The following is a 25,490-nucleotide window of genomic DNA, read 5'->3' on the forward strand; positions in this document are numbered from 1 at the left end:
TAAATCTTTCTCAGAACTGTACCACGTTTCCTCAGCAACAGAATCCACATAGGATGGATTTTCCACGTAACACTCCACCTCCTCATATGAACCTATCACTAAATGGTTTATTACATCTAGTTATCACACCCTTAGACACGTCCTCCTCATTACCCAATAACTCTTCAAGTAATTTGCATGCCACAATAATTCGGGATAGCAATGAAGCTGATCCATGCAAACATAATGATTATTATCCATGTGATTCACCCATTCTTACTCATTCTATCCCATTAAAGTCTTCATGGATAGTTCCGCCTCTTAAGCTTTTTGATAATAATAATACAGACCCTTTAACAAATACAACACCATTGCTTCCCTCCTCTGAGACCACACAAAATGCAGAGGCCAACTTTCATCAACGATAGTCGAAACCAATACTTCAGGGAGAACATGCAGGTGAACAATCACTTTTTCCATCTACCAAGGTTGATCATGCAGGGCCCCCAGGTTCCACACATCTCCATACTGATGATCTACACATCTCAACAGATGTCTATGGATCAGCCCCTTCAATCCTGGCTGGAGATGGGTCTGCAGGGTTATGCCCTAGTATTCACAATGGAGTTAAACAACCAGGAAGTTGTGTTGCTAATTCAAAATCCCACTCACCTAGCGGAGATAGTGATAGAGGGAATGAGGATAGGAATGGAGTCTTACAACCAAAACCAATGGTACTCGACTCAGACCCCATTGTTCTTAGAGATCCAGGCATCCTCCTCAACATAAGCACACTGGCAGTACCCTCCAACTCCTCTGAATCCATTAGGAAATCAGAACTTCCAACTTCTTCCATTCTACCCTCCTCATCACATGGGGCAAATCTATGTCTCTTGGTTTCAGGCACTAGACACATTCAACCCTCTTTCTCCCTATGTGAGCCCACTGAGTCCCTTGGAGAACCTTACACCACAGGAGAGTCCACAAGATACCCCTCCTCAATCTCCTCCCGCACTAGATACTCGAACAAGGCAAGAATTAGCAGAGATACTAGCAGAAATGAGGGCAACGAGGACGGAGTTTTGGTGGCTGAAGGGAATTCAATTTTACAACCTAAAAGAACAGTTCGGAAAAAAATCATTCTCAAATGCCCCCCAGAAATGATTGAATGCAGTCTAAATTTTCGTCAAACAACAAATCCAGAAATAGGCAAATATGCGATGGTGATCATCCCCACACTACTTCAGCTCACTCCTTCTCTAAGTCTAGGTCAGATGATGACTCAGGCAGTCAGTCTGATGGTTCCACCTCCCATGAGGGAGATAACCTCTCCTAACTCTTATATGAATTTCCTAGTATGGAATTGTAGGGGGTCACACAATCTTGAGTTTCATAGGCATTTTCGATCTCTCTTAGATAATCACAGGCCAGTGTTAGCCATTCTACTAGAAACTCACATGCAAGATCACACTAGGCTTCGTGATGACTTTAATTTTACTAATATGTCACAAGTGTCATCTAATGGTCTCGTAGGTGGATTACTTGTTTTATGGAATGAAGCTAGTATCAATGTTACTGAAATGAGGCTTTCTCAGCAAGAGATCCATTGTGTGGTCCAGGTAAGTACAAATAAACAACCTTGACTTTTATCTGCAATATATGCTAGCCCTTATTATCAACTACGTGATATACTGTGGTATAATCTACTGAATTTGCATAACATTGTTTCTATGCCTTGGCTAATTGGGGGTGATTTTAATGAAATTTTAGAATCAAAAGAAAAGTTTGGTGGACTTCCCATTAATAATCGAAGAACTGATAACTTTGGCAATTTTATTAACACTTGCAAGTTAGTTGATTTAGGATTTCAAGGTAGTAGATATACTTGGACTAATAAACGTAGACATGGGTACACAATCCTAGAGCGACTTGATCGTTTTTGGCTAACTATGATTGGTTGAACCTATATCCTGAAGTTCTAGTTAATCATCTACCTCGTACTCATTCCGATCACTGCCCTCTTTTAATTACTTTAGAACCCCCAACAACAATACATCATAATATTTTTCGCTTTGAAACTATGAGGGCTTCACACCCACATTTTCAACAATTAGTTCATAATATTTGGTCTGACGAACAACTTTTGTTTGAAACTATTCATAATTTTCAGGTAGTAGCAACTAGATGGAATAAGCAAACTTTTGGTAACATATTCCAAGAAAAAAGGAAAATTTTAGCTAGACTAGGAGGTATACAGGCATCAGTTCATTATCCTACAAGTCAATTCCTTCAAAACTTGGAAATACAACTCAATTTAGACTATAGTAACCTCTTACGTGTTGAAGAAGAATTTTGGAAATTAAAATCCCGCATTAATTGGATAAATGATGGAGATGCTAATACTAAGTTTTTTCATATGTCTACTCTACATATGAGACATAGGAATAGAATTACTGCTTTAAAGGACGCAGTTGGAAATTGGGTTGATGAACCATCCTAGCTACATAATTTTATCCTACAATACTATAAATCTTTGTTCAACACTAAAGATATAAGTACGGCTAATTCTCATTGGAACCCTAGTACTTGGAACATGTCTTATACTGACATTCAATTGGTTAGTGCCCCAATTAGCCATGAGGAGATAAAGGAAGCTATGTTTAGCTTTAAACCTTATAAATTCCCAGGTCCGGATGGTTTGCACCCGTTCTTTTATCAAAGATACTGGGCATAAGTTAGAAGTAAGGTTATTTATTTTTGTGAAGAAATTTTCATCACTAATGTTATTCCTGAAGAATTGAATAAAACACTAGTCTGTTTAATACCAAAAATAAAGTATCCATCTATAATACAGCAATTTCGTCCCATTAGTCTTTGCAATACTCTATATAAGCTTATAACTAAAATTATTGTTAATCGTCTTAAACCTATTGTCAATAAAATAATTGGACCTACACAAACAAGTTTTAACAAGGAAAAAGGGCTTCTGATAATGCCATAATAGTTCAAGAAACTCTAAATTATCTTACAAAAATGCAAGGTAAGTCTTCTGCCATGATCCTAAAGTTGGATTTAGAAAAGGCGTTTGATCGACTGGAATGGTCTTTCATCAAACAAACTCTTCACTATTTTAATATTTCAGAACCTATTGTTTCTTTAATTATGTCATGCATCACTACATCTTCCATATCAATCATCATTAATGGATCCAGAACTCATTATTTTACACCTACTAGAGGAATAAGGCAAGGAGATCCTTTATCGTCATACTTATTTATAATGTGTATGGAAATGTTATCGCATAATATTTCAAGAGGTATAGAATATCTCCAATGGCAAACTATCAAGGTCTCTAAACAAGGACCAACACTTTCACATTTATTCTTTGCAGATGACATTATCTTATTCTCAAAAGTCACTACTAAAAGTTGTTATGCAATGGTTGATGTATTAAACCAATTCATGCATCATTCAGGACAACAAATTAACTTTGACAAATCGAAGATTTACTTCTCCAAAAATTGCAAGCAGGTAGATAAACAATTTGTTACGGACTCCTTTAGTATTAAAGAGGGCATATCATTTGGAAAATATTTAGGTTTTCCAATGTTCCAAGGGAAACCAAAAAAGGAGAATTTCCAATTCCTGCTAGATAATTTTAAAAATAGACTTGCAGGCTGGAAAACTAAGTTCCTAACAATAGCAGGCAGAGCTACGCTTATAAAATCAACTTTAAATAACTTACCTAACCATATTATGCAATATATTAACATTCCACCTACAATTATTGCTAAAATGAATCAATACCAGCGGAATTTCCTCTGGGGAAAAGAATTCCCCTTCTAAAATGGGATATCATCACTACTTCAAAAGATTTAGGAGGCTTAGGAATTCAAAAGCTTGACATAAAAAATTCATCACTCCTTGCTAATTTAGCTTGGAGAGTATTTAAATCACCTAACACTTTATGGGCTCAGGTACTCCTTAATAAGTATTTGACTAGAAAGAAGGGCTTTAAATACTCTAGGATTTGGTCTAATATTTTAAAAGGATGGGAACAATGCCAAAATAGGTTAAAATAGAAAATTGAAACAGGCCAACACATTAATTTCTGGAATGATCCTTGGTTAAATCCTAGAATTACAATTCGTTCCTTAATCCAAGGACCACTTCCTCTAAATCAAGATAACATCAAAGTATCTTCTTTCCTAAATAATGCTGGTTAGGATTGGAAGGCAATGCCTTTTGAATTACCAAAGGATATCACACAACCAATACAGCAAATTTATATTTCTCAACTTCACAAAACTCCGGACATCCCATACTGGGGATTAACACAAACGGGTACTTTTACATCTCGCTCTATGTACCATAATTTGGTAGACAAATTCACAACTTCACCAACACCTCCCTCTAACTTTTCATGGATATGGAAGCTACCAATCTTACCCAAGATAAAAGCTTTTCTATGGTTGTTATACCATGATAGATTACCCACCAAAGCTTATCTCACCAATATTCATTTAATTCAAAACAACACTTGCACTTACTGCCAAAATGTTGAAGAAAATATTAGGCATATCTTCCTTCTTTGCGAAAATGCTACTGCATACTGGAAGGAATTAGGACTTAAAAATCTACTGATATATATATGCACCATCCAAGGGACTAAGAATTGATTATATACTCTTATTAGCTCTAAGAATTTAATCCTCCCTTATAATTTAAGCCCCAAAACATACTTGCCTATAAGCTTGTGGAACATTCTCGTAACAAGAATAATTTTAATTTATTAAAGGAAAGAGTTAATGTTTCCATAACAACCTACCAAGCTACTAAGTATGCTTATTTGACAGTCTATTATCATAAATCTAAGAAAAAGTGTTTGCCTAACCTTGGATGGCAACCTCCTGTGCAAAACAATTATAAGTTAAAGCCAATGGCACAAATGCAAGTGGAATTGGAGGATCAATTCGAGATTCAAAGGGTGAATGGATACTAGGGTTTGCACAAGCTATCCACAAGGGATCGACGCTATCAACGGAGTTATATGCTTTAATTACAGGATTTAACTTGGTCTTACAACATAATTTAATACCTATTGAAGTTGAGTTAGATGCTCAACATATTATTACATGGTTGCAAACTGACAACCTTCCATTTGCCAATATGCTAAATGACTGCAGGTACCTCCTCCACCAACTTAATAATCCGTCTGTCCAACATGCGTACAGAGAGCAGAATGTTGTAGCAGACCACCTAGCAAAGGCAGCCAAATGTTTTGTTCATACTTGTGATCCGTATGTCTATCCTGTGGCACCACTTTTTGTGAACCAAGCTTTGGAAGCTGATAAGAAGCACTTTTTGGATGTAAATATAAGCAAAACAACACATGGCTCTATTAGCAGTTCCTATGTAAACAATATGCTGCATGTTAATGGTAGTAGTAGTATTAATGTAGCTTCCTTTAGTAGTAGCTTAATACATAGTAGTACTAATGTAGCTTCGTCTAGTAGTAGCTTATTACAGTATGGCACTAAAGCCACTTGTAATGGAAGGCTATACCAGCCACTCTCTGTACGCAGTACTTAAATATATATAAATATTATCTTTTGTACCAAAAAAAATAAATCCAACGACATCTCTCGCAGCACGCGAAGAAATAGTATAAGTCAGAAGCGCATGTCATTTAAAATGAGACTTGTCTTACCTAGCCCATCAGTTACCGAATTAGTAAAAGGTTACGAATAATGCATCTAAGTTTTACACCGAATTATGTAATTAAATATTAAGGGTTCGTTTGGTTACAACGATTAGGAGGAAGTTATCCTATTGAGATTTTACCTTGTGTCACAGAATTAAGGGGTCGTTTGGTTGAGAATTAAGTTATTCCGGAATTAATTATTCTAGAATTTTCATAGGGATAAAAAATACTACAATGCCAAGATAACTAATCCGAGATAAGTTATACCACTATTTTATCTCAACCAAATATAAAATAAGTTCATTTCAAATTTACAGGCAATATTCCTCTTGTTCTGTTGCCCCTTTTGTCACCTTCCTTACAATTTCCTTTCTATCTTTTTACAGACATATTCCTCTCTTTTTCTCTGTCTTTCTATCCTTTCATGGGAATCATCTCATTTCCCGTGACTTCAAACTCCCAACTCAAAACCCTACTCCTCCATTGAAACACAACACTAAAAGCTTCTAACTTTACCATTTCTTCCTGTTATTTATCAATGCACCGTTATTTCGCTGTCTCTGGCTAGAGAGAAGATAAATAAAGGATAAAGAAAAAAGATGATGAGGTCACCTCAGGTACGAAACGGCGTCGTTGATACGCCGTCGCCGTCACACTTTCACTCCACCGTGTCTGTACACAAGCTCCGGCGTTTCAACATTTTGATTATCGTCTTCCGATTTGCTTCCTTCTGCTTCTCTCTTGCCTCTACTATCTTCATGTTTACTAATTCTCGCCGCGGCGGCTCAGATTTTCCTCAGTGGCACCACTTCGACGCCTTCAGGTAACTACAAAGCCTTTTGATAATACGACATCGTTTTTAATTGCGGGAGTTGAAATTTGATGCATTTTTTCGTTCGATTAAACTGGAAATTGACATCGCACAGAAAGCAAAATGTTAAAACACGACGATTTTTTAACACTCCGGAGTTGGAATTTGATGGATTTTTTGCTGAAATTTTTGAAATGCTGATAAAATGACGTCGTTTCAGTATTTCGTTGTTCAAATTTGCTGGTATTTTTATAGTATATATTATTATATTATTTTTGCTTTTAATTAACTCTTTTCAGTCGGTTGAACGGCGTTTTATTACATCCCTTCAGATTAGCTGAAAATTTTGAAATACTGATAAAATGGCGTCGTTTTATTACTCCGGAGCTCAAATTTGCTGATTTTTTAATTTTTTATTTCAGTTTTGCTTTTAGTAAACTCTTTTCACTCCATTGAACGGCAAATTGAAATCATAATATATCTTATAAACAAACTGATAAAGCGCGACGATTTAGTACTCTGGAGCTGAAAATTGATGGAATTTTTGCTGAAAATTTTGAAATATTGATAAAATGGCGTCGTTTCCGTTTTAGTACTCTGGAATTCGAATTTGCTGGGATATTTAATTTTTTTAAAAGCTTTTTATTTTATGTAAAGGTTTGTGGCTGTTGCCGGTGGAATTGTTGCATTATATTCACTGTTCGAAGTAGGAGCATCCGTTTGGGAGATTTCAAGAGGCGCCACTGTGTTCCCTGAACCGCTCCAAGTTTGGTTCGATTTCGGCCACGACCAGGTTCGTAAACTCAGTTCATTTTAATCCGTTCAAATTCAGTTCATTTAAAAGTTGGACTGCTTTGAACTAAGTAGGCGGTTGAACATGACCATTGTAATTTTTAAAAAAAAGTCATATTTGAAGTTAACTTAAAAAATAGTACTATTTGAAATTTGAAATTATGGTTGGACATTCATTTTATTTAAAAAATATTGCAGAGTTTTGTGAGCGGAAAAAGTTTTTCTAAATTTTTTTGAAAAACTCATTTTCGAAATTTTTAAAAACTTAATTTTTTAAAAAAAAACTCAAAAAATTTGATGGACAAACACATTTTGAAAAAACTACAAAAAAAAAAAAAAAAAAGGAACAAACGGGGCCTAAATATATTATTTAAATCGATTCACGAGAAACTTTATCAAAATATATTTAAATAAGCTTTTTTTCTAGTTTTGATATTTTATAAATAAAAATAAAAATAATAAAAATTTGTTAAGGGCGGGACGGGTTAGGCTCTAACTCAGTTTTTCGCTCATCTGGTTCAGCCTATCTCAATCCAAATAATTTTTGGGCGATTAACTCGGTCATTTTAACCTGATTCAGGTCAACTCAATTCGCACATTTGACACCTCTAATATTGTCTTCGATCATTTTTTGCGTAGGTTTTTGCGTACCTATTACTATCGGCGGATTCGGCCGGAACGTCGTTGGCTCGGACGATGAGGGATATGGACACGTGTAAGGTCAACAATGCATTCTGTGTGCAATCTGATATTTCAATAGCCTTTGGATTCGCCGGGTTTATGTTCTTGGGTTTTTCTTCTCTCTTGTCGGGTTTCCGGGTTGTAAGTTTTATTATCAATGGCTCTCGATTTCATGTGTAAGACAGAGGGGGTTGCAAGGGTGGGGTGGTGGAGAAAATTAAAGAAAAATGTAAAATAAATTGATTTTTTAAATTAACTTTTCCCCTTTACATTATCTGATATTTGCTTGTTATTCTTTGAGTAAAATGTAAAGTTATTCTTTGCTCCTTATCAAGAAAACTATTATAGGAGTATCGTTTTTGTAATGGTAATAGGAGACAATTATGTTATTAGTGTTGGCATCTAAGGATATGACGTTGCTTTAAATACCAAAAGAGGCAAAAGCAACAACAAACAAATCTACGCAATTTCATCTTACCTATCTAAATCTCAGTGGATAGACAGGCCTGATTAAAAATACTATGGAGTAATCAAAGTATACTCAAACTGACCCTGACACTACTCTTACAAAAGATGTACGTATAGTGTTGGTGGTTACTAAAGATGAGTAAAGAAAAGAGAAAAGTTCAATGGTCTGGTCCCTTATTAAATATGGGTCGGTCGGATAATTTATTTATTTTGTATTATCCATTTTCGACCCGCTCATATTCAACACGACCAGCCCGTTTGGCACCCCTAGTGAAAGGCTTTGCTACGTAGGAGAACCAAACTCTAAGTACATTCGAGCAATTGTTTAAAGAAGAAAAGCTGTTCTCTAAAGAATATCCCCTCTTTTAAGACCTAAGCAATACAAAAACAAAAAATGTAGGCAACCAAAAAAACAATTACTACAAATATTACTGTTCGAATATTAAGGATTGAAGAGCTGTTCCTTAACAAAGTTAATCTTGATCTTTTTCTTTTACCCTTCCACTGTTTAAACACATTTCCTCTAGATCTCAGGGACCCAAAGTAAAAACTTACTGCTAAACATAACTTTGCATCTTCAAGCTTTAACGCTCTAGGTACAGACTCAACTATCACCACAAATTCTTCATATTTGCATTAGACTAAGTGCTGTGAGATTCACAAATTGGGAGAGGCAAGTAAAAGCTCTGACTCGACGAGACCAGGAAAATAACTGTATGCTTGGCATCAGTTAGTTGCTTGAGTACTTAGGATCAGCCACTACATAATGATAAGCAATAACAAATACAAAAATAAAGATGCCAACAAAGTTAGCAAAGAATCCCAAATCTTGATCATCCATTATCTGCAAGAGGAAATTGAAGCGCCAATACTTAGGACAAAATGAAAACTATTACATTGAGTTACACAAGTTAGATTTACAACAACTTTGCAATGACTGGCTTCCGGAAAGGACACAGCAGCACGCGTTCACGCAGGGTCCGGGAAATGGCCACACCCCAAGGGTGTGATGTAGGCAACGTAACCTAATGCAAGCATTAGTGGCTGTTTCTACGACGAGACCTATAGGTCACACGGAGACAACTTTACCGTTGCTCCAAGGCATCCCTTCTCTGGTTCCCGGAAACTAGATCAGAAATAAAACAAGGGACATAATTCCTTCCAAAACCACAAGAATGAATAATACTGAACTAATAGATGCTAATTGAAGTGAAAGTCCATATAAGAAAGCAAGTGTGTTAAACACAATAGTTAATTTCCTGAAATAACCTTTTACTTTTCATCAGTCCCTGTATCTTTTCAAGGTAACCATGTAAAGTGACTAAAATATTATCATGAAACAATCGACATTCAATTCTTTTTGGAACCAGAGTATTGGTATAGCACAAAACTATAAGAACTTCAACCTATGTCTGTGCAAACTGGACTATATCTTTTTATTTCTCTTTTGAGGACAAGCACTTGGCGAAATAACATCTTTCTTATTATTTAGTGCAAAATGGATTTGAACAAGCAAAGATCCCTTTCTTATTCCTATTGCTACATAGTTATTTTATCTCATTTGTTGGAAAATGATTTCAATTGATTTGTTTTACACCCTACTTTCATTGTTTTGGGGAGACATCTCGCTTTTGTGCATATTCTCTTTTAAACTTAACCCTGACTCGGGCAGTGATCTCATTGCTCTCACTATGTACATCCAATGCACTGATGAGAGCACAAGTTACTGACTATCACAGAGGATTACAAAGCCAAATTATTTTAGAGTTATCCATTTTCTGGAATGAGATATGAACTTATGATACTACCTTTCATTTTTTAAAAGAATTAAGAAACACAAACCCAAGGTATTGGTCCTCCTCCTTAGCACTAGATCAAAGCCTCACCGACCAAGTTAGGTACCTATATGCACAGCATTCACTTGTTTAAAACTCCAAAGCTCTACAACAGCTCCCTTACACATGTCGACAATCTAAACCATTCGATACCTTAAAATTCTGTGTCTCAACATACCTAATGATCTACCACAGTCAGGCATCAATCCAACTGCCACAACCTAAGACTTCTACAGAAAGAAAAATGAAGGCAATTCGGAGCATAAAGCATCCCGCAACTCGGCACCCCGAGGGGTGTGATGTAGATAGCCTACCCTAATGCTAACACTTCTATAGAGAATGCTTAAATTAAATTCGCGAACCTAACGTCACGGTCAACACCCACACAAATCTACACTTCCTAAAAATATTAAGACAAAGTTCTTCCTAAAAATATTTAGTTACACTTTACACACCAGTGATCAATGACAATTTAGAGTTATCCAATTCCGCAAAATAGTTATGAATTACCTCTTTTCTCAATAATTAAGAACCACAACCTCAAGGTAGCGGTCTTTCTCTTTACCACTAGAGCAAAGCTCCATTGCGCAAGTTAGGTACCTATCATGAGGACAGCATTCACTTGTTTAGCTCAAAATACTAAAGCTCTACAAGCGCTCCTTACACTTGTTGACAATTTAAAACCACTTCGATACCTTAAAATTCTGTGTCTCAATGTACCTAATGGTGAACGCATCTACCCAGTTAGCCAAACTGTTACAACCTAACATTTTTATAAAGAATGCTTAAATCAAACCTAACATCATGGTAAACACCCATACAAATCTATGCTTACTATAAAATTTTAAGGTGCAGTTCTTCTTCTTTCAATTGCTTAACTAATACCCTTGAGACTTTCAAGTACTTCCCCTAGATTGGTAAAGGGAGACTTTTGCTAAACAAACTCCCAAAACCAATGCAATGAAAAAAATGAAAAATTAAACTCATATCAACTACACAACCATCTTTTGTGCCAAGGCAAAAGTTTACAGGAATAAAACCATCAATCGTCGTCGGAAACAGTCTCTCTACCTCCACAAGATAGGGATATGGTCTGTGTACACACTACCCGCCCTAAATCCCGCTTGTGGGATTATACTGGATATATTGTTGTTGTAAACCATCAAACCAGTGAAAACCAGCCTGCATTTCCAATAGAAATATCTTTGGTGGCATAATTTGCCCATAATCCAGTAAAATGCCCAATCAAAACAAAAATTACTTAGCAGTTGCACCAAGTTCATAACTATTAAGTATATGCAGAGGAAGCAGATATTAATGCCTCCCAAACTGATCACCTCGAGCTCTTTTTTTGGACAATGGTGGTGTCCGAGCAAGTTTGTGCGCCTCTCGACTATTCCACCGATACCTGCCACCTCCCACCAGCAGGTATTGGGTAACATAAGCGAAGAAATCAACTAGTGTGTTTTGTTTCTGCTCGGATTCTTGGTCACCTCAGGCTTATATCCCAATAAGTACAAACACAAAATATGAAACCAAAAAAAAAAAAGGTGCAAAATATAAGTAGTGATCACAGTGGGATTCGAACCCACGACCTTTAGATTCGGAGTCTAACGCGATATCCACTCCGCTATGTGATCACATTGTTACCATCTTCTCCAATTTTCCGTCATTTATTTATGTACAACATTTCTACTATCATCGAAAGCGACAAAGGAAGATCAGAAATGGGTACCACTTTCACCGATCAAAACCCCATTTTTTGAAGAAACAAACAAAATCAAAATCAATGGAAAAACGAAACCAGAAATAACAGACAACAAAATTCAGATCTGTATATATTCAAATGAATACACAGTCACAGATGTGTAAACATCAAACAAGAGAGTGTGTGTGTAAAAATTGAACAGATGGAGATCTGTACCTTTGTTTGAATAAGACGTCGAATGAGATCCACCTTGTGTTCGGACGGAGAGAGAGAGAAAAAGGAGTTATACATAAATACAGATGGGGCACTAACTAATGTGATTAAACTTGAGTTAAACACAGAGGTAAACATAATCAAATCAGATCTGATTTTGGGCAAAAAAAAAAAAGGAAAAATAAATGTGGCTGCTGGGATTCGAGCCCAGGTCTCCACGGCCACAACGTGGAATTCTCACCACTAAACTACAGCCACTTGATGCTACATAACAAATAATTAACCATATTTGTTATAAAAGGAAATACAATGCCCCTCTACACATAAAATAGGGGCATTGAACAACAAAGGAGAAAGAATATTAAGATGATGGGAAGAAAAGGAAAGAACCCATGTGAAGATTAAATCTGCAGATTTTTAAATTATTTTGAATGTGATGGCATTAGATGTAGGTGGTTCTAAACTTATGTTTTGTTGATGAACAACCTTCTTTGTTACCAACCACAATTATGGTTCTTGTGGTTGGTTAACCACCTACTTGTTAATGACATTTATGTTGATATTTATTGAATGACTAGTTAACTCTGTTGATTTCTATTATCCCTTGAATGACTAGTTGATGACTATTTGTGCTTGGTTAATCGCCTCTTTCTTCTGTAAATCTTGTTTGAATCTAGTCTAACAGGTATATGTGAGGGCATTTTAGACCCTTTTTGGATTGTACAGGGTCATATACGAGTCAGTTATAGTAGTCAATTCTCAAACACTTCACACCATATCAGTTTACTCACACACCTATTTGAGACCAACAAACTAATTATCACAGCAAGTAACTAAATCATAGACACAAACTAATTATCAGAGCAAGTAACTCAATCATAGACACAAACATTCAAATGAATGGGAGTGGGTTCATTAAATCCTTGCATAAAAACATAAAATTTCATTACATAATAAAACACAACAATTAAGTCACAATAACACTAACATTATATATCATTTCCCCCTAATCCAAAGAATATAACAAAACATCTCAATATCACACAAAAGAAAATCCACATCTTATTCCGAAATTTAGCATCACGCACAGTTGAGTACTCTAAATCAACCACTTCTTCATTAGAACATTTCTTTCCACTTCCAAGGATTCTATTCCTTCATGATCGACGAGCATCATAACATTCTCAAGATCGACAACTTTCCTTTGGAGTACATTTCTTTCACGAATTATAGCTTCTTTTTCCTTCTTTAAACTGCATATGAGATTTGAAATTCTAAGAGGAAGCTCCTCGTCTTGCCATTCCTAATAGGAACATTTTTCATCCTAAAACCAAAAAAAAAAATTACAGTCAAATCGAAATAATTAAAAGAACCCATCAACAAATTTACTTACCTCATGCTTAGGGCACTTGAAAAATCTTCTTCCAGCATTTAAAGGAGTCCCCGCCATGAAATAATTAGCAACAAGTCCACAACGACACCTCCTAATCGACCCATTTAAGCTACTCGAACTTTGCGACATTGTTTTAGAGAAATCTCCAAAACAAACTGATAAAGATGAAAAAGAATTAAACCTAAAATAGAACCCAACTCGAAATCGACAAGGTGACCCAATTAGTAGGAGAAATCAGACATCAATGAAGGTCAATTTTTTTGAGGGAGAAGCTTTTGGGATGAAAATGGGGAAGGAAATGGTCTGGTAATTGGAATTAACCTAACGGCTATATTAAGTAAAGATTGGGGGTGGGCCCGGGGTAGGGAGTAGGGAAATAATAAGGGGTTGGGGTATTTTTAAATCCGTGTGTCATTTTAAATTAAGATTGGAATTTTTAAATAGGCAAATGTAATTCCACGTGGATTTTAGAGTCTCCCGTTAGTGGAGAAGGACATTTTTGAGCCCATTTTTAGACGGCAAGAGCAGATAAGGGGCCAACTTTTAATGTAGGGTTTTGATGTCCTATTTCATATAGTAGAGAGGCATTTTAGTAAGGGGCCAAATTTTGACAAAGATACAGAAAAAAATTGTTCGAAAATACACATCAAAAGCATAAAAATATTTTTCAAAATATTCATTTTTGTTCAATAGATGACTAACTATTTTTTTTTTTTAAGATTAAGTACTTTTTGTAAAGATCTCACAATGTCACAATCAACATATGCAAACTCTGATAGAGGAGACAAAAGATGTAAGGACTAGCATTTAAGTCCACCATAATGGAACAATGAGTACAAGATAAAATTTGCTTGTATTCGATTCTTACATTACTTGTTTTAAAAGGCTTTTTTGGAATTCATTTGGGGCTCGTCCTTTGGCAGGTACTATCAAAACGCCCTAACGCTTATATGCGGGGCTTAGTTCTATGAGGCTTACACTTCAAGCGTCAGACTGTGCGCCTTGAACACGCTCGGGGTTCGCCTAACAGTTCTTACACAAATCATGTGTTAAATTTCCTAATTAGCATTGTTCGCCCTCATAATTCTATAACAAATGAATAATAAAAATAATTTCATCGGTAGGAATATAAAAATAGAGAGTTACTCAAATAACGAGTCATAGTATTGCATATTATATAATTGAACATCAAGAGAGTGAGTCTCATTTGAACATTTCTTTGGGAAATAAATAGCCATGGTTTTCATGTCTTAGTTTAACGTCTCTGAAATTTGAAAGTAATATTATATTTAATCATGAAGGTATAATATTTTAAATTATAATATTGATGAAGTGTATTAATTATTTACTTTTTATGGAGGTAAAATGTGTTGTTTGATAATAGTTTTTAAGAAATATATTTTTTTAATTAATTGAAAGTTAAGTATGGTTAATTTATATCTCATATTAACTTTAACACTATTGTATTATCTGTATTTGTAAAAAAATGCTAGATACTTTTCTTTTTATAAGTTTCTTTAATCCTTATTAATTTTAATGTACCTTTTATATTTTTTGTGTTATTATGCTATTTTATTAATCTATAAATTAAAATAAAAAAAATTTAAAGATCTATGGGGTTTATGCGCGGTGCCTCGGGGCTCTTGCCTCGCCTCATATTAAGTAAAATACCCCGTCTCATGCTCCTGCCCTTTAAAACACTGCTTACATCTAATAAATACATACATATTAAACTAAACTTGTTCATATTTATCAAAGAATCCTTCAAAATAAAGATGAAATACGATTAAAAACATAGGTGTGTAACATAGCATTGGGCTAACAATTTAATTTCACTTCAACTCTCCTAAAATCATATGGAATTTTGTCCCCAAAGCAGTCTTGATGTGCTCCTTTAGAAAAGGACCATAACCAACTCTTTTAACAAGAATGGTTGCCAAAAAAAGCAAGCCCTTAATTGTCCATCAAACTTTGGACAAAATACAAAATTGACCGGTTGGCTGAAACTAATAGCATATATTAGCCAAAAAGTATAATATATATATATATATATATATATATATATATATATATATATATATATATATATATATATATACACACACACACACACACGCACACACACAAGAAATATGGAGTATATTTTTTAGCTATTATTTGTTGAAGCGGTTAAAAATATACATTGCTTCAATGATTTGAATAATGTTTTCAACCAATATATATACACACAAGAAATATGGAGTATATTTTTTAGCTAATATTGTTTGGATCGGTTAAAAATATACATTGCTTCAATGATTTGAATAATGTTTTCAACCAATTTTTTCTTTAAAACTTTATAGAACTGTTTTCCGATCAAATACCAAAAAATAATTCAGGATTTGCAAATGATCGAAAAACTTTCTTTTTTAGGGCCCGTTTGGCCATTAAAAAATCACTTTTTCTATGGAAAAAATTCGTTGTATTTTGGAATTAGTGTTTGGCCATGAAAATTGAAAATTTCACTTGAAGTTGAATTTTGAAATTTTTCATAATTTGGAAAACTCCAAAAAGCTATTTTTAAAATTTTCACTTTAAATCAATCACAAAATTTTTAAAAATAATTCTAAATTATATTCATGTCCAAACACAACTCTAATTTTCAAATATCATTTTCAACTTGAAAGTCTTTTCACTTTTTTCTAAATTTCACAATTCTTGTGTCCAAACGCCCACTTAATACGTAGTTGGAATTTTTTATTTTTTATTTTCGAAAAATTGGCATGATCTTTTTAAATTTCTGAAACACAATAATAGTGATGTACTGATGTTAAACTACTTTCGGACATATATGTGAGAGTAGTGAATACTACGTTAGCTAATGTTGTTTGGTTCTGATTGGAGAAGACAACGTATTCAATTTAGTCTAAACTACTGACATGTATCCAACGTAGCGGATAAATCATATCATAATATAGTAAAACAAATCCTCCACTTCAAATCCAATTAATTCCACCACCCAACATTTATTACTTTTCCTCTCAACAAAAAAAAATCAGATTTTTTACTACCCAACAATTATTTTACAGCATCTCACCATCTACCCAATTTCTACGTGTTTATATATCTCTTTTACATTGGCATTATCATTGTCCTCTGTTCTTTTGTTATAAAAAGATTTCACAAAAAAAAAAAGGTAATTTTTCTTATTCTTTTGCAATTATATAAATTAATTTTGTTGTTGATTGTGTTGATTAATTGTGTGGATTTTGGTGAAATATAGGTCAGATCTGATGTGGGGTCTTTTTAGAATAGCTCAGAAGCTTTGATTTCCCTCTTTTTTTGTTCAAAGATTTGTTATTTATTTCTGCCATCTTTATTTAGTTGGCATGTTTGGTGTGATATGGATCTTGATTACGTGCTTTTCACGTTCTTTGCTCTGAATCTTTATGATTTTTGTTCTACAAATTCATGCATTGAGCCTCTGATAATTAAAAAAAAGCTTCTCATATTTCGCAATTGTTTGTGTTAAGGGCTGTTTTTATTAGCATTGTAGACGATCAGGTGATCCAAAATTGTATTTTTTTCTAAATATATGGAATCAAGTTGTTAGCTTTTTATCTTCTGTTGATGAATATTTAATTTGGGTTTGTTAATTCTCTGGAAAAGAAAAAACTTTCCGCTGTTGTTGAGTTTTGATTTGGGTGTGTAATGTGTTCAAGCCGTGGAAGCAGCCACTAATGCTTGCATTAGGGTAGGTTGTCTACGTCACACCCTTTGGGGTGCAGCCCTCCCCCGACCCTGCTGAACGCCGATGTTTGTGCATCGGGTTGCCCTTTGGTGCGTAATGTGTTGTTCATTTTCTGCCAAAAATATTTATAAAAAAACTTTTCTTGCCGTTAGAAATTGTGATTGATTTGTTTGTGGCCGAATGTTAAAGGTTCCTCCTTTTTGACCAGAGGTTACTTGTTCGAGCCTGAAACTGGAGCCGCCTTAGGTAAAAAGCTATAATACCCATGCCGGGCTTTTAGTGGCGTTAATCTGGATTAGTCGGACTAGTGAGTTTCGGACGCCAGGATGGTTGACTAAAAAACGAATAATAAAGAGGGTTTATTACGATTCATGTAGTTGATTATTGATATATATTGGCTATTGGAAAGATGATGACATTTATCTTTTGATATTTTTATTTTTCTTTGTGCATGAATTTCACTCTATAAGCAGTGGTCATGTGGTGGTTTTGTTGTAGAGTTGCGATAGTTTGCTTGAATCTTATTTAATTATTGCGTTTGAACTTTAGATTTGGTTTTGGGTTCAGTAATTGAAGTGATCTAGAAATGGCTTCCAATGGAGACAACCATGCTTCTGCAAAACCACCACCAGAACCATCGCCGTTGCGAAAAGCAAAATTTTTCCAGGTATATACTTTATCTCGTTGATCATTCTTTCAATTTTCTGCTTTTATCTTGATATTTCTTGTGTTTTTACTGATTGTTATCTGTAAACTTTCCGATTACAGGCCAACATGAGAATTTTGGTGACTGGTGGTGCTGGATTTATTGGCTCTCACCTCGTTGACAGACTGATGCAAAATGAGAAAAACGAGGTATATGCTTTTAGGCCTGGCTTTGCAACCACTGAATACTATTATAAATGATAAGGTTTTAAATACGACTAGGTCAGCCTAGTGCACAAAGCATTCAGCCTTCACGCAGGGTCTGAGGAAGGGTTTGTACCCAAGGGGTGTAATGTAGACAACCTACCCTAGTGCTAGCATTAGTGGCTGCTTCCACAGCTTGAACCCATGACCTATAGGTCATATGGAGACAACTTTACCGTTGCTCCAAAGCTCCCCTTCAAGCTTTTAAATATGACTGTTTACACAATTGTATTGCATTATTCTTAGGTGATTGTTGTGGATAACTACTTCACTGGATCAAAGGATAACCTAAAGCAATGGATTGGTCATCCTAGATTTGAGTTAATTCGGCATGGTAATGCAACGTTCGTGGTTTTGTTACCTTTCATCATATCTCCAAATTCTTGTTCTGGACTATCTGTGACTAATATACATATTATTATGAGATCTTTGTTTTACTGAATCAATTTATACTCTTCTCCTTATATGATATGCAGATGTTACTGAGCCATTATTGATTGAAGTTGACCAAATTTACCATCTTGCTTGCCCTGCTTCTCCAATTTTTTACAAATACAATCCTGTTAAGGTCAGTAAAGAAGACATGACTATTGCAAATTTTCTATCTTTTCTATATTTTCTCAAACTAGTTATGATGTCTCTGTTGATTTACATGTTTTATGATATCTTCAGACAATTAAGACAAATGTAATTGGTACTTTGAACATGTTGGGACTTGCCAAGAGAGTTGGGGCGAGGTCTGAATCTACTCCTGTTATCAATAAAACATTTTGTTATACGTAAATCCTTTAATCTAACTGCCATTGCGCAAACAGGATTTTACTGACATCAACTTCCGAGGTTTATGGAGATCCACTTGTGCACCCTCAAGATGAGAGCTACTGGGGCAACGTCAACCCGATCGGTATGCATTTTCTGCTTTTTGAAATTGTGCAGTAGCTTTGATACATCACTTAGTGTCATTCGTGTATTTTCTTATCCCTAGACTTCTATCATTACTTGTTGCTGCCTTTGTTTCGGTTTCCTGATTACATTACTTAGTGTTAGTTTTGTATTTTCACTTCGGTTGTCAGGTCGGTTTGCTTGTTATTGCCCTTCCCCTTTTTACTTCCTGAGTCGACGGTCTATCGGAAACAGCGTCTCTGCCTTTTTAAAGGCAGGGTAAAATTCTGCGTACACTCTACCCTCCGCAGATCCCACTTGTGGGACTGCATTGGGTTTGTTCTTGGTGTTGTTGTTGTTGATGATTTGGCACTAAACAAAGCATTGGTCAGTGAAAATGACTCATTAAAAGGTCATACAATTCTTTTGCCTGAGAGAATATCTACAAAGAAACGACTTGTTTCTTTCATAAATAGCCTATTTTTGAGTTTACAAGAATTGGAGCGGATTTTGGTTGCATTTGTTGAATAATGTTGCTTGCTAATTTCAGGAGTTAGGAGTTGTTATGACGAGGGGAAAAGAGTGGCTGAGACTTTGATGTTTGATTATCACAGGCAGCATGGAATAGGTATTAGCACTTCCTACATGTATATGTTTGTGACTGACCACGTGCTCGCAACTGCTTTTCCTTCAAATCTATTGGATTTTTTTTTCGTGAACTTTTGCATTCTGAAGCATTGTTTTACATCTTTGATGGTGGATCAAATACAGAAATACGAATTGCTAGAATCTTCAACACTTATGGTCCAAGAATGAATATTGATGATGGCCGCGTTGTTAGCAATTTCATTGCCCAGGCTATCCGGTAATTTTCTGAACCTCACTATTTATTACTCGTACTGTTCGATATTTAATTGTATTGTGAGAGTTAATAATGGCCAACCCTATCTTTTGTGCAATTTTACAGTGATGAACCCTTGACTGTTCAGCTGCCCGGAACACAAACTCGCAGCTTTTGTTATGTTTCCGACATGGTATACTACAGTCTGTGGATCACTTTTTTTACAGTTCATATTCTGTCTTCTCTTTTTTGCTTACCTTCCTTTCTGGATAATGAAGGTTGATGGTCTTATTCGGCTTATGGAGGGAGATAATACTGGACCAATTAACATCGGAAATCCAGGTTAGCTTTCTGTTTATTTCATTTCTTGGCGTATCCGATTGAAAAACCCATGCCTTTAATTTTATTAGCTTATAAAATAACAACTCATATTGTTGCAATCAGGTGAATTCACAATGCTTGAACTTGCTGAGACCGTGAAGGAGGTATAATCTGCTGGACTTGCACTCCGACTATGTATTCACTTGGCACGTTAACATTGTGTTAACGCGGATTATTCTTTGTTTTGCAGCTTATCAATCCGGAAGTGCAAATTATCACAGTGGAAAATACACCAGACGATCCTCGCCAGAGAAAGCCAGACATCACAAAGGCGAAAGAACTACTAGGCTGGGAACCAACGATCAAACTGCGCGATGGTATTCCCCTTATGGAGGATGATTTCCGTGGCAGGCTTTGTATCTCTAGAAAGAATTGAGCTTTTATTGGTGTTAACTGAGGGGCAAACTTGTTAAAAGAGGGTATGCTTTTATGTTTTCATTGTATCAAAGGATGTTTTGCCTCTGGCTATCTTAGTACATGGAGAATGAACAATACCAGTATGCCTTAGTGCTATACCTGCATTTTATGCCAATTTTAATATATGATTACCGAATATCTTCTTGCCTCTTTGAATTTTCTTTAAGTTTTCGTCCATGTAGTTTATTTCTATTTGCATCATGAAAGATGTAGAGTGCTTATAGTTCTAAATCTGGAATAATTTTGGATCAAGACGGCTTAAATATGGCAACATCGCAATTTTTGGGGAAAAATCAGAAATAACTAGATTTACAACTAATAATTGAAAAACATTCACACTTTCAAAAGTTTCGAAATTGTCACTCTGAACAAAAATACCCTTAAAATCCGGAAATATCCCAGCATAATATGTTGGAGTTCTAATTGTTTACATGAAATTCCAGCATAACGTGCCAAAATAGTGATTTATTTTTTAACGACTTTGTAAATGCCGGCTATTATTCAATTACCAATCCGAATACTAACTAGCCCGTGCTATTTTCACCAATTTTTGGGCGATTTTCACTAGTAGCCACACAAGCGGCTATTTAAAAAATATCCAACATTTGTCAATTATTTAAAATTTAGTCAAACACTATACAAGTTCACCGCACAAATAAGAAATTTGTTGGACTTTAAGCATTGGGCTTCAAAGACTTCAAGTATTGGGCTTTAAAGTCTAAGAGTGTGAATTGGGAAATGGTGGGAAATAAAATGGAGGGAAACGAAAATTTGAATCAAGTGAGGTTTTGTCATGAACTTTGTACCACATTGGTGAAAGACAATTACACTTGTGTGTATAAATATAGGATCACTTCTTAGAGCTCTTAAAAGGAGTTGAAGAGAATGAACTCTCGCGTCGTTGTCGTCGCTCGCTCGGCTCGGCTTCGGCTTTGTCAAACTATCGATAAGATAATTTTTGGACAAAATTTATTTAATTAATTATTTAGTAACTAATTAAATGCCACAGTTCATTAACGGAATTAAGTTGCCTTTGCTGAATGTTGATTTCCCTCCTGAACAGACACATTTTCCGATAATTGCCTATAAATTCTGAGGCATGGATTCTTTTTCCATACACTGAAAAAGATAGATAGAACTTCCTTCTGAAAATCCTGCATTTTTTTCCCGCAGAATCTCTTCTAAATTCGTAAGTGTGATTTTGCTCCGTTCTTTGAGTTCGTTGGTATCTTGCAGTTTGTATTGCCACGGTTGCAGGAAGGTTTATTCCGTTTCATCCTGGGAGGATTTAATCCATTACCTTGGCAACGTGTGAGGGGGTTAAAATTCTTTAAGGACGCACAAGCAAATTGTAGACTCGAAATATTTTTTTTATAGTTTACTGTTTTTACAGTTTTTTTCCTTACAGTCTTTCTAATTTTGTGTTTTAACACAGTAACGTTCACAAGCTTAAGGAATTTTCTAACGTTTCTGCGTTGAAATATATATTAAACTGTTATCTATATTTTGTATACTGGTTTGGAGACTAAAGCCTTCGTGCTTTCTACTCCAATAATTGTTCTGTCCGGTTTAAAGTATAACAAAACTTTTCCAGAATAATAAACGTACGGGTTTGAAGTATATAAAAACTTCACCATTGTTACGTGTTGTATGTTTGGTTTGGTATTCAGTTTGAAGATATCAAAACTTCACTGATTTAACAAAGTTCTGTTTTGTTTCCAACTCTACAGAAACATGATGAATGAAAACCAAACTAATGGAAATGTTGCTGGAACGGGTGCTACTGTTACGAGTGTTGCTGCCTCGTCAAGCCGTTCAACTCTTGCTCATGTTATGGCACCAGCAGAAAAACCCGGAAAGTTTTTCGGTATTGACTTCAAACATTGGCAAATGAAGATGCTCTTCTATCTTACTAAGTTGAGTTTGCAGCGATTCATCAAGGAGGATCCTCCGGTCCTGGCTGAAGGCACTCCGGATGACGAACGATTTGTTGTAACTGAAGCATGGAAACATTCTGATTTCTTGTGCAAAAACTACATTTTAAGTTGTTTGGAAGATAGCTTGTACAATGTCTATAGTGTTATGGTAACTTCCTAAGCGTTATGGAATGCGCTTGAGAAGAAGTACAAGACTGAGGATGTCGGACTTAAGAAGTTCGTGGCTGCAAGGTTTTTGGATTTCAAGATGATTGACACTAGGTCGGTCATAACTCAAGTTCAAGAATTATAAGTCATTGTGCATGACCTCCTTGCTGAAGGTATGACCCGAATTGATAATTTTATTAATAAGATTTATCTTGTTATTAATTATGAATTTATTGCTGAAGGTATGGTCATAAATGAGGCCTTTCAAGTCGCCGCTTTCATTGAGAAGTTACCTCCATTGTGGAAGGACTTTAAGAACTATCTAAAATACAAGCGGAAGGAGATGACACTTGAAGACTTGATTGTTCGTTTGAGGATAGAAGAAGACAACAAAAATGCTGAAAAGAAGTCACGTGGAAACTCGACAATAATAAGGGCTAACATTGTTGAGGAGGCGCCACAAAATAAGAAGAGAAAGAAGGCTTCTGGACCAAAGAATTACCCAAGCAAGAAAAAGTTCAAGGGTAATTTCCACAACTATGGAAAATCTAGGCATAAGGCCGTGGATTGTCGTGCACCAAAGAATGATAAGAAGAAGAAGAATCAAGCTAACATGGTTGAAAATGCTGAAGAAATGGAGGACTTGTGTGCCATATTGTCTGAATGCAACTTGGTAGGAAATCTTAATGAATGGTGGATTGATTCTGGAGCCACCCGCCATGTTTGTGCTAACAAGGAGTTATTTTCTTCCTATGCCCCCACAGGACCTGACGAGACAATTTTCATGGGAAATTCGTCTACAGCCAAAATTGAAGGAGTTGGCAAGATTGCGTTGAAGATGACATCGGGAAAAATTGTGACTTTAAACCAAGTTCTCCATGTTCCAGAAATTCGCAAGAATCTTGTGTCTACCTCACGTCTTGTCAAGAATGGATTCAAATGTATTTTTGTTTCTAATAGTGTTGTACTAAGTAAGAATGATGTGTATGTAGGAAAAGGTTACCTGAATGAGGGCCTTTTTAAGCTAAATGTAATAGCAGTTCCTATCAATAAAGTTAATGCTTCTTCTTACTTACTTGAGTCAAACACTTTATGGCATGCACGTTTCGGTCACGTCAACTTCAAAACATTGCGAAAAATGATAAATTTAGAAGTATTGCCAAAATTTGATTGCATTAATTCTAAATGTCAAATATGTGGGGAATCAAAGTATGCTAAGCATCCTTATAAGTCCGTTGAAAGGAATTCAATTCCTTTAGACTTAATTCACACAGATATTTGCGACATGAAGTCAACACCATCTCGCGGTGAGAAAAAATATTTTATTACTTTTATTGACGATAGCACGAGATATTGCTATGTTTATCTACTTTATAGTAAAATGAGGCAATTGATGCTTTCAAGCAATACAAGAGTGAAGTGATAGGGGTGGCGAATATGAACCTCCTTTTGAAGAAATATATTTGGAAATTGGCATTATTCACCAAACAACTGCCCCTTACTCTCCACAATCTAATGGAATTGCGGAGAGAAAGAATCGAACGTTGAAAGAAATGATGAATGCATTGTTGATAAGTTCTGGTTTACCACAGAACTTGTGGGGGGAAGCTATACTTATAGCTAACCGAATAATCAATCGTGTACCTCATAGTAAAACACAATTCATTCCTTATGAAAAATGGAAAGGAAGGAAGCCCAGCTTGAAATACTTCAAAGTGTGGGGGTGTTTAGCTAAGGTACAAGTTCCTAAACCTAAAAGGGTTAAGATAGGTCCAAAAACGATTGATTGTTTATTTATTGGATATGTAACCAATAGCAAGGCATATCGTTTTCTGGTTCATAAATCAGAAAATCCTGAGATTCACAATAATACGATAATAGAATTAGATAATGCTGAATTCTTTGAAACTATTTATCCATATAAAAAGGAAAGTGAATTGACCTACCAAAAGTCAAAACGACCTCGGGAGGATATAATAGATGGTATGCCTAATGAGGAAAATCTGAGAAGAAGTAAACGTCAACGGACATCTACTTCATTTGGTCCAGATTTTCTAACTTTCCTGCTAGAAAATGAGCCTCGTACCTTCAAGGAAGCAATGTTTTCCTCAGAAGCACAATATTGTAAAGAAGCTATTAATAGTGAAATAGAATCTATATTGAGCAACCATACCTAGGAATTGGTTGATCTTCCTCCAGGTAACAAAATATTGGGTTCTAAATGGATTTTCAAGAAGAAAATGAAAGACGATGGTACTATTGACAAATACAAGGCAAGACTTGTTGTCAAAGGATTTAGACAACGAGAAGGTCTTAACTATTTTGACACATACTCGTCGGTAACAAGAATTACATCCATTCGGATGCTAATAGTATTAGCCGCCTTGTATGGTCTTCAAATCCATCAAATGGATGTAAAAACAGTCTTCTTAAATGGTGATCTAGAGGAAGAAATTTACATGAACCAACCTGAAGGGTTTGTGGTTCCGGAAAAAGAAAAGAAGGTGTGTCGACTTGTTAAGTCCCTTTATGGACTAAAACAAGCACCCAAGCATTGGCATGCGAAATTTGACCAAACAATGTTGTCAAATGGCTTTAAGATTAATGAATGTGAAAAGTGTGTTTACATTAAGAACGTTCCAAATCATATAGTCATTGTTTG

At 35.4% G+C, this 25,490-nt stretch overlaps 2 protein-coding genes, 2 long non-coding RNA genes and 2 other non-coding genes across 9 annotated transcripts; 2 read left to right on the top strand and 4 right to left on the bottom strand.

The window, feature by feature from the left end:
- Positions 1–5,009: 5,009 nt before the first annotated feature.
- On the bottom strand, positions 5,010–6,386 carry LOC138888974 (uncharacterized). The gene is made up of 2 exons (XR_011406503.1): positions 6,296–6,386; positions 5,010–5,326 (listed from the first exon to the last, which is right to left on the bottom strand). It is a non-coding gene; the product is annotated as an uncharacterized lncRNA (long non-coding RNA).
- On the top strand, positions 6,003–8,315 carry LOC104244619 (CASP-like protein 4C2). Its single transcript, XM_009800080.2, has 3 exons — positions 6,003–6,506; positions 7,152–7,287; positions 7,926–8,315. The coding sequence occupies exons 1-3, from the start codon at positions 6,283–6,285 to the stop codon at positions 8,145–8,147; spliced, it is 582 nt and encodes a 193-aa protein (XP_009798382.1). The 5' UTR covers positions 6,003–6,282; the 3' UTR covers positions 8,148–8,315.
- Positions 8,316–8,851: 536 nt separating this feature from the next.
- On the bottom strand, positions 8,852–12,300 carry LOC104244621 (uncharacterized). Of its 2 annotated transcripts, none has more exons than XR_011406687.1 (2): positions 12,195–12,300; positions 8,852–9,279 (listed from the first exon to the last, which is right to left on the bottom strand). It is a non-coding gene; the product is annotated as an uncharacterized lncRNA (long non-coding RNA). The 2 variants fall into 2 exon arrangements; XR_011406688.1 differs by having other exon boundaries at positions 9,045–9,561; positions 12,195–12,296.
- Positions 11,838–11,910, bottom strand: TRNAR-CCG (transfer RNA arginine (anticodon CCG)). The gene has a single exon. It is a non-coding gene; the product is annotated as a tRNA-Arg (tRNA).
- A 77-nt stretch (positions 12,301–12,377) lies between the features above and the next one.
- Positions 12,378–12,449, bottom strand: TRNAH-GUG (transfer RNA histidin (anticodon GUG)). The gene has a single exon. It is a non-coding gene; the product is annotated as a tRNA-His (tRNA).
- A 4,112-nt stretch (positions 12,450–16,561) lies between these two features.
- LOC104244622 (UDP-glucuronic acid decarboxylase 5-like) lies at positions 16,562–20,882 on the top strand. 3 transcript variants are annotated; one of them, XM_070171755.1, is made up of 13 exons: positions 16,562–16,759; positions 17,864–17,981; positions 18,083–18,169; positions 18,470–18,557; positions 18,700–18,791; positions 18,896–18,960; positions 19,039–19,127; positions 19,656–19,733; positions 19,877–19,970; positions 20,073–20,139; positions 20,225–20,288; positions 20,391–20,431; positions 20,518–20,882. In XM_070171755.1, exons 2-13 carry the CDS (start codon positions 17,901–17,903, stop codon positions 20,701–20,703), a joined length of 1,032 nt encoding a protein of 343 aa, XP_070027856.1. In that variant the 5' UTR covers positions 16,562–16,759; positions 17,864–17,900; the 3' UTR covers positions 20,704–20,882. The 3 variants fall into 3 exon arrangements, with proteins under 3 accessions (XP_070027856.1, XP_070027857.1, XP_070027858.1); XM_070171756.1 differs by having other exon boundaries at positions 16,562–16,758; positions 17,880–17,981; XM_070171757.1 differs by lacking the exon at positions 16,562–16,759 and adding an exon at positions 16,821–16,846 and having other exon boundaries at positions 17,882–17,981.
- Positions 20,883–25,490: the final 4,608 nt, after the last annotated feature.

This window comes from Nicotiana sylvestris, chromosome 4 (genome assembly GCF_000393655.2).
Source record: "Nicotiana sylvestris chromosome 4, ASM39365v2, whole genome shotgun sequence".
In the NCBI taxonomy this organism is placed as follows: Eukaryota; Viridiplantae; Streptophyta; class Magnoliopsida; order Solanales; family Solanaceae; genus Nicotiana; species Nicotiana sylvestris.

Coding starts and splice junctions, on each gene's coding strand:
- LOC104244619 (XM_009800080.2), top strand. CDS start 6,283: ATGATGAGGTCACCTCAGGTACGAAACGGCGTCGTTGATACGCCGTCG. Junction 6,507..7,151: donor CACCACTTCGACGCCTTCAG/GTAACTACAAAG, acceptor TTTTATGTAAAG/GTTTGTGGCTGTTGCCGGTG. Junction 7,288..7,925: donor TCGATTTCGGCCACGACCAG/GTTCGTAAACTC, acceptor TTTTTTGCGTAG/GTTTTTGCGTACCTATTACT.
- LOC104244622 (XM_070171755.1), top strand. CDS start 17,901: ATGGCTTCCAATGGAGACAACCATGCTTCTGCAAAACCACCACCAGAA. Junction 17,982..18,082: donor GAAAAGCAAAATTTTTCCAG/GTATATACTTTA, acceptor TTCCGATTACAG/GCCAACATGAGAATTTTGGT. Junction 18,792..18,895: donor ACAAATACAATCCTGTTAAG/GTCAGTAAAGAA, acceptor TGATATCTTCAG/ACAATTAAGACAAATGTAAT.